The sequence below is a fragment of the Natator depressus genome, chromosome 8 (assembly GCF_965152275.1).
Source record: "Natator depressus isolate rNatDep1 chromosome 8, rNatDep2.hap1, whole genome shotgun sequence".
NCBI classification, from domain to species: Eukaryota; Metazoa; Chordata; order Testudines; family Cheloniidae; genus Natator; species Natator depressus.
In genome coordinates this window covers 89,915,885-89,925,122 of record NC_134241.1, presented here as the reverse complement: position 1 = coordinate 89,925,122, position 9,238 = coordinate 89,915,885, and the positions used below count along the sequence as shown (strand labels likewise).

The 9,238-nt window shown below is 40.2% G+C and overlaps 1 protein-coding gene across 5 annotated transcripts in view; it reads right to left on the bottom strand.

Annotated features, from left to right (window-relative positions):
- Positions 1-1,615: 1,615 nt before the first annotated feature.
- Positions 1,616-9,238, bottom strand: part of DOCK7 (dedicator of cytokinesis 7) — a 142,458-nt gene continuing 134,835 nt past the window's right edge. For all 5 annotated transcript variants that reach the window (XM_074961615.1, XM_074961616.1, XM_074961617.1 and 2 more), the window contains 4 exons: positions 7,882-8,025; positions 5,629-5,735; positions 4,391-4,558; positions 1,616-3,015 (listed from right to left, as the gene is read on the bottom strand). In XM_074961615.1, coding sequence (XP_074817716.1) covers positions 2,973-3,015; positions 4,391-4,558; positions 5,629-5,735; positions 7,882-8,025 — 462 coding nt within the window. In that variant the 3' untranslated portion in view covers positions 1,616-2,972. The remainder of the gene's footprint in view (positions 3,016-4,390; positions 4,559-5,628; positions 5,736-7,881; positions 8,026-9,238) is intronic.

Genomic DNA, 9,238 nt, shown 5'->3' with positions numbered 1-9,238 from the left:
CTTAGAGACTAACAAATTTATCTCAGCATAAGCTTTCGTGAGCTACAGCTCACTTCATCGAAAGCTTATGCTCAAATAAATTTGTTAGTCTCTAAAGTGCCACAAGTACTCCTTTTCTTTTTGCGGATACAGACTAACACGGCTGCTACTCTGAAATCTACAGTGACCTTTATATTTAAGTTGCCTAACATTTTCCATTATAAAAGGTTCTTGCATCCTTTCTGCTACAAAAAGTTCTTGAACCTCATTTTTTGCCGCCGGCCTTTGAAATTGGCTTGGAGAAAACCCCTTAGGCTAGAGAAATGCATTTTCTTTGGCCATAAAATTCCATTCAGATCTAGCGGAGATATAAACTGTTAAAAATCATTACTTCTGTATAACTTGTGTTCTTCAGAAAAATTTTGGCTGCCAAAGTAATCTTCTAAAGATAAGAGAAATGCTGTTCAATTTTTAACTTAAGAGAAAAAAAAGGCAACACAAAGAACATACAATAAAATTATGTTAAAAGAAAGAAAAGTACTTGTGGCACCTTAGAGACTAACAAATTTATTAGAGCATAAGCTTTCGTGAGCTACAGCTCACTTCATCGGATGCATACTGTGGAAAATATAGTGGGGAGATTTTATATACACAGAGAACATGAAACAATGGGTGTTACCATACACACTGTAACAAGAGTGACCAGGAAAGGTGAGCTATTACCAGCCAGAAGAGAACCCAGAAGTCACCTACTACAGGACAGGCCCAACAAAGAAAATAACAGAACACCACTAGCCGTCACCTTCAGCCCCCAACTAAAACCTCTCCAGCACATCATTAAGGATCTACAACCTATCCTGAAGGACGACCCATCACTCTCACAGATCTTGGGAGACAGGCCAGTTCTTGCTTACAGACAGCCCCCCAGCCTGAAGCAAATACTCACCAGCAACCACACAACAAAAACACTAACCCAGGAACCTATCCTTGCAACAAAGCTCGTTGCCAACAGTGTCCACATATCTATTCAGGGGACACCATAATAGGGCCTAATCACATCAGCCACACTATCAGAGGCTCGTTCACCCGCACATCTACCAATGTGATATATGCCATCATGTGCCAGCAATGCCCCTCTGCCATGTACATCGGCCAAACCGGACAGTCTCTACATAAAAGAATAAATGGACACAAATCAGACGTCAAGAATTGTAACATTCAAAAACCAGTTGGAGAACACTTCAAGTCACTTGATTACAGATCTAAAAGTGGCAATTCTTCAACAAAAAAACTTCAAAAACAGACTCCAAGGAGAGACTGCTGAATTGGAATCAATTTGCAAACTGGATACAATTAACTTAGGCTTGAATAGAGACTGGGAGTGGATGGGTCATTACACAAAGTAAAACCATTTCTCCTTGTTTATTTCCTCTCCTACTGTTCTTGTAAAGTGCTGGAAATGGCCCACCTTGATTATCACTACAAAAGGTCTTCCTCCCCATCCCCCCGCTCTCCTGCTGGTAATAGCTCACCTTTCTTGTTACAGTGTGTATGGTAACACCCATTGTTTCATGTTCTCTGCGTATATAAAATCTCCCCACTATATTTTCCACTGAATGCATCCGATGAAGTGAGCTGTAGCTCACAAAAGCTTATGCTCTACTAAATTTGTTAGTCTCTAAGGTGCCACAAGTCCTCCTTTTCTTTTTGCGGATACAGACTAACACGGCTGCTACTCTGAAACCTGTTAAAAGAAAGTTATTTAGATTTCAAAATCCAACACTCAAAAATTAGGAGACAGGATTTATAGTTGCACAAGCAACCTTAATTGTGCCCCCTTGTGCATATGCAGAATGATTTAGTTACACTATCATATACCATTATTTTTATAGGACCCCTGTCTCAGTGCATAGGTTGGAAACATAAAGAGACAGAATTAAGGTTGCAAGGCAACCATAAATATGGGTTCTTGATTTAGCAACTTAAATAACTTTCTTTAAAATGTAGTTTTCTTGTATGTAATAAAATATAAACTGTAATTTCTACTAAGCAGCAGTGGCAATTATATGTATATTTTATTTTAACTTATTTAAATGTGTATGTCATTTTCTTCCAAGATGTGTTTTTATAGATAATTATAATAAAAAGATGACAATAAAAAGTAGTTTTACCACAAGCACGCTGCAAGAGTCAACTATACACGTGAGGGGACTACTGTGCTGTAACTGGGTTTCTTGGTTTAGTAGAAATTACAGTGTAAACAAGACCGTAGCAATACGTCTACTTTACCAGTACAGAAGAAACAGGTTAGAGTAAGCGGTAACACATTCCTATGTACCACAAAAAGTCACTATTTTAGGAGCGTACGTAAAGTTATTTTTCCTTGCAGCAGTCCCCATCAAAGATACAAAAACAAGTTGGAGATGATATGGTCACTGCACTCATTTAAGAATTGTTGGCTTAAGACTTACCTTTCTTTTTAGCTTTCTCAAGGGTGATGAGCTCCGAAGTCCAACACATGGTGAATTAAAATGTAAACATTCACATATTTAATAGTACCATTGAAATAACCAGCACTACATTAAAAACTCTTCAAAAATGCATCTGCAAATGCGCCTAATATAAATTAAATAAATGAACTAAAAAGGAAATAAATTTAACATTAGGTAATGCTATAAATAATGATAAATGCATTTAGTGTACCTTTGAGTCATAAAAATGCCTTAAAAACAGGTAAGTTTACAGCATATCACCAGTATTTTGCATACCACTGCCATTATTTTTTTTAAACATCAATAAGACAACATTTGACAATTCAGAATAATTTTTGGCCACTTAACACTTCAATGTAAGGAAGTAAATTGTGTGTATGTATGGAGTCCAGGATGAAGTCCAAGTTTTATTTCTCAATAAAACTTCTTTGATTCCCAACGTTGATAACATGGTTCGCTCTTTTCAATACCTTAAAATTAAGTGCATTTTTTAAAACTTGTTTAGATGTCCATTTTGCGAAGGCTCATTCTGCTGAAGGAGTCTCTGATGGGAATGGGGGGGGGGGAGAGAAAAAAAACAAGATAAGCTCACATTTTCCATTCTGAGTTAAAAAGTCCATGCTCTCCATTAAGATGAACAGTGCTTTTCTGTACATGATTTCTATGTTTGCTAACTTGCAAAAATTGACTTGAATTTTTAAAATTAGTTTGCTAATTTGGGTTTGCATTTTGAGAACATTTGAGTGATTGTGTTTTATTGACATGAATATTCATAAATATTCAGAGATTATGAAATTCAGAGGGACAGCACAAGCCCTGGGCACCTCTTAAATCCTATGGGAAATTTCACTCACGAAACATATTTCTAAACGTCATGTGAGAAGATCAAATCTGAAATTCACGTGAATGAGTATTTGTGGCAGAAGGCCTCGTAAGATCAGCCAGCCAGGGAACAGAACAGAAACAAAACTATGTGACTTACCTGACCAATTAAAAACAAACTAAAAATAGCTCAAATAAGGAATACTCAGAGAATGGTTCAGGAGCCATCCACAGAGTTGAGAACAAGAAAAATTTTGAATGATGATGAAACTGGAGGAATGGCAATTAGGGATAAAGAGAAGGCTAATTTCCAGAATTGCCAAGCATGCCACTTCTTCAATAAGCAAGGAATGTGTAACAGGAGACACTTAACCGCTATCCTGTTCTCGGGATTGTAGATTGAGGCCTGTCATTTGCAAGGGATTGTAGTAGTTTTGGGTGGGTGCTTTTTACCCTAAATCCATTCCACGAACTGCATACAAATTCCACTTGCTCAGTCATAATATGTGCACTTGTTAAAATCAGCTCTCATAACACTAATAGTGTAAATGGCTCCTGACCTGGTTGATACAATCATTAATGATTGTATGTTAAAACTCATTGCAGAGGAATGGAAATGGTCAGTCTGCTTCAGAAAGGTCTCCCAACATGGACAACATTCACTGGCTTTCTAATGTGAAGCTCTACAATCCATACTGTGCATCTGCTAGGATACTCACCCCAAGGGTTCTTTAGCTACCACTCAGGGGATCATTGGGCTTCACTCTCCGCAATTTTAGGTACAGAACTGACTGGACTTAGAGGAGGAGTGGTCTTGAACCTGCTATGAGGAAGGAGCATCCTAATGGAATGAGGAAAAGGGGGCCATACCAGAAAAATCTGCAAAGGCAAACTGGCCAACCAATACATCCTGAAGTGCAAGACACATGGGGAAGGGGATGGACCCACCTGCATTTCCTCTTGAAAGATCTATGGTAAGGAAAGTGGTTTTAAACACTCCCATGCCTATGTCCTCTTTATGCCATATCATTCCAGCTGAGTTTTTGTTTTTAAACATTACCCAAGCTAGGGTGAAATAGAGTAAAATTAACATCCACCTGTGGCAAGCGACAGGCAAAACTGCCTTGTATAACTGCGGGATCTTTCTATTTATCAAGGGCTGGAGCGCTTCCTTGAGCCGGTGATAGTTCCTTTCAAGCTCCCGCTGATATTCCTTTTGGTCAGGACCTATCAGGCTTTTGTTTTTGCGTAACGCATCTTCACACCTAGAAAACAAAATTTTGTAAAACTCTGGCAGACAACAGCCTGTTAATTTATTAGTATGAGAGCATTTAATACAGTTCTCCTGGCTTGACACTTAATATCCTCTATCTTGTCTTTTGGGTAATAAGAACTCAGCTTATCTGGTTGGTTTCCTTGGGGACAGGATAGTGAGTCACATTTCCATTTCCATTTTATTCATAGAGTTGTGATTCACTTTTAAGTTTAATTTGTTCTCTTATAACATTTCTCCTCTATGAGGAGGATTGGAAAGCTTATCTCCACAGCCATTTTCAGTCCAAGGGGGTTTAAAGATGGATGTTTTCACTGTCAGCCCTAGGAAAAGATTATCAAGCAGCCGACTATTAAATGTTCACTGTGAACGCTAGTATTTTGAACGATGTAAATTAAACAACGTGTCTAAAAAGGAATTGATAATATCAATGCCACTTTATTTCATAATGAATACCCAAGCTGCTTCTGGATCTACTAGCTCAGAAGAGGAGGGCAATATTGTAATTTCAATTATTTTCACCAATTGTTTAAATGCTCGTGAGATTTGGCGCTGGATTGAGACTGCAATTCTCTTTACCAGCAAGGAAGGAAAAATATAGCGGCGGCACACATGTCCTCAGAGAACTCTGCCAACATGCTTCAAGCCACTTGGAGAGGGTAATTCAGCCTCCCTGCCAAATCAACAGTTTGCCTTTTCTGTTGACACTATCAATAAAGATATTCATTAGTGCCAATTATGGTAGTAGGGTTTTTGAGATGAGGACACCTGTCCATAAGGAACTCAGCCGAGACCACCAATTCATTTCACATACACACCCATGCCTAATGACTTGGGCCACTTGACAGTAGTTCTCAGAGACAGATGGCACCAAGGAAACAGAAAACACATTTTTTAAACAGGCTTGTTCCTCGAACAGAGCAAATGGTGAGTACTGTATCTTTTGCTACATTACAAGTGTATTCTTTTAACAGGCACTGGACATCCCCTTATATTGCTATATCAATTTCTGTTTGATGCACTGAAAGGAGTTTTTGGAAGGAGTTTGAAGCAACACTCTACCTTTTTGTGAAGTCTTTGAAACAGAGCCGTAGTTTGTTATGGTGTCTGAAGAGCTTTGGATCATTGGGTATTTCAGACAAGAAAACCTGTGCAACTTCTAATGGTCCCTTTAGGAGTAGAAGAGAAAATAGTACGTTTCTCTGCACTGCCTGTCATATCCATTGGAGAAATTTCTTAAAAAAAGGAACTTTCATAAAATGCAACATTCCCTTAGAGCAGCAATCTCAAACTCAAATCACCACGAGGGCCACATGAGGACTACATTGGCCTGAGGGCCACATCAATGACACCTTTCCATATAAAGATACAAAAGCCCCCTCTCCCGCCCCCGCTCCATCCCTTCCATGAGGCCCCGCCTCTTCCCACCCCTTCCCCGTCCCCATTCCAACCCCTTCCCCAAAGTCTCCACCCCAACTCCACCCCCTCCCTGCCCCTATTCCAACCCCTTCCACAAATCCCTGCCCCTGCCCCGCCTCTTCTCCGCCTCTTCCCCTGAGCGTGTGGCTCCCCACTCCTCCCCCATCCCTCCTGGAAAGTGCTAAGCGCCGCCAAACAGCTGTTTGGCGGCGGGAAGCGCCTGGAGGTAGACAGGGGAGCAGGGACGCGGCGCGCTGCGGGGGGGGGGGAGTGGCGGGTGAGGGAGCTTGGCAGGCCGCAGCAAATAACTCTGCGGGCCATGTGTTTGAGACCCCTGCCTTAGAGGATGTTTCTTGGTGAATTGTGTCTTCTAAGTTCAGAGTAAATCACCAACTACCGTGACAAGTGAAAGCATCTGTTTGCTCAACATAATCTTTAAAGTGTGGGTCTGCTTTTGGAAAGTGACTGTAAAATACATGAGATTCCACATTTATTCTTTCTCAATGGCTTTTAAATCAAATGTGCTCAGTTGTCAAGTAAACAGACATTTAACACTGAAAACTGAACCAGTACAGTAGTTGTTTGCCAGCCCTGCAAAATGAACATAGGGTCTGAAACTCAAGTTATAATTTTTCTGGCTTGCGCATTAGTAACGATTCTGCAGACAAAAATCTTCCCTCATCTTTTACCTGTGCAATTGTATTACTTTCAATTCCATTGATATTGCAGAAACCAAAATACAATCCAGCTCACTCACTCTTAGCTTTGGTAGCTGTGCAGGGCTAACCGGAGTGAGAAATAGCAATACTTATTTTTATCAAAAAAGCAAACAGATCATCATTCAGGATACCAACAAGCGGCAGGTCAGCTGACTAAGATGGGCCAGTTTCACACAGTCACTGTATTGATCATAACCACACTTTCAACGATTGCCGCTCAAATCCCAAAATCGGTGATAGTAACTAGTCCAGAATCAACATAAAATTAATCTTGCATCTGTGGTTTGGGCTGTAATCTTACTGCAGAGGAAAGGACATTCACCACATCCATCATTTAGAGTGAGGTACCGTAACCTATTATTTACCACCTCACAGAAACATACAAAAAGCCCACTGGGGTTCCAGCGGCATCATTCAATTGTATTTGCCATAACCTAGAGCATTTGGACAGGAGAAAAATTTCTCTGGGAGCAGTTATATTAGAAGTGTCCCCATTCTATGGTATGCTTGGTTTTAATTCAGGGCACTGCAACTATTTTCCACCCATAGTTGACTTTCTGTTGCTGAGGTACTTGAGTGCTGTGTTCCCTCAATGACAGAGAGAGTAAAATCTCTTTGTAACCTCTCTGGATTTTCACTTCTCCCCTGCTAGACTATCCCTAATGCCAAAGGTGTCCAGTCTTTGCAACACAAAGGGCTAGAGTGGCAATTTGCCAGGATTACAATGCTACCTCTCATTTGTACAGTGACAACAATTTTAAAAACCAAACTATAATTACTATTTACAGAGAACAAACAATATGCTCAGTTTTGTGCAAAACACAAAGGAAGGTACAGACCATCACAATAGCCACTTTCACTTAGGTCCTTGATAGATGAAGAGAAATTGTATGTTGTTTGCATTCCCCAGCAATAAAAACCTGCAGTTGATCTGCTCTGTCCACTTCCTGCAGAGACCAAGCTTCTGGCTGCTTGATATTTTCATTGGTACTTCAATTGTGCTACTAGCTGTCAAGTATGTTTCCAAAGTGACTGCACATTTTTAAAATTAAACAAAACAAATCCAGACGAAAGCGGTTTCCACTGATACAACTTTAAGCCTCCACCATGCTTGAACATCCAACTGAGTGATATGCAACATCCGAGTGTGTTTAAAGCACGATAAAGTGATTCTCACCTGATTTACCGTTGTACCTACTGAACCTTGCAGCACCATCTGGAGCATCTTTGGGTCTGCTGGATCTTGATGAGTTGCAAAAGCTAATTCCTGTGTTTTTTTCTGCATGTCCTCTATGGCAACTTCGATGGGTGTCAAAATTATCTGCAGAGGCAAACATTAGCCAGAAATCCGTGGACTGTGTTTTTTTTTTTTTATCATGGACAAGATTTTCAAAAAGAGGCACCTAAAACTAGGCTCCTAGGGTGGGATTCTCAAAAAGCACCTAGGTGACTTGGGAGCCTAAATCCCATTAGAATTTAATAGGACTGGTGCTCTGAAGTCACTTTGGTGCTTTTGAAAATCCCATCTCTAAATAAGGGTCCTAAATAAGTGACCGGATCTTCAGAAGTGTTTCTGTGGCTGGATGCTCAGAGCTTTTAAAAATTAGGTCCCTTGTGCCTGTTGCACCACATTGTGTTCAATCAACCCACATGCAAGAAATTGCAGGATTACAGCCTTATTCAGGTACCTAATTATGCATTTAGGACCCTGGCTGTAGGTTCCTGTAGTGGAAAATCTTGTCTTAAATTATGTTGGGGACAATTCTTTCTATTAATGGCAGGCTTCTGAAATAAGTGAGGGAGGGACCCAGTGTAATTGCAGAGGTGGAGCACATGTTCCTTGAGCAAAATGGCAGAGATATACATGGCAGACTCAAAGCTTGTCTACATACACAGACTTGTACAAATTCAACTTCAGGGATGATTTTAAACCAGTTCAAATGGCTATGTGGACACACTTACTTTGGTTTAAAACAGCCTCATTTTGGTTTAGTTTAAATTGATTAATTAAACAAACAAAATAAGCTAAAATAATGAGTGTTCCACCGAGGAGTTTCCACTGGTTTAAATTTGTGTATAGAAATGGCCTCAGATAGACTAAGGTCTGAAATACTCACAAGGAACACAAACAGCTGAGTCTGGCCTCCTCAACCGAATGATGTAACCACAACTGTTAAACTTGTAGGAACTGGCTTTGTCATTCGGGATGACACCACAAAGCCTCTGGCTTTGAAGGACAGCCCCTCCTTCTTTATTTGATTCAATACATGCAGCTGGGCTTTCTGGAGCACACAAATGCCCATGATGCAGATGAACCGCTAGTGAAAATGAGTCAATTTGCCATCCAACGGGCTAAAGTTTCATTCTTTATCCCCTGCAAATTGTTCCAATAAGAACCTCTTTGTAATGTTTTAATAAAGCAGATAACTAACCATTACCCATCTTTGTCTGTAGCAGCCTGGCCTGCTTTACAGAGCTCACTATGCACAAGTCTCAGCAATGCAGGAGCGGCTGATAAGCTTATTTCCACATAG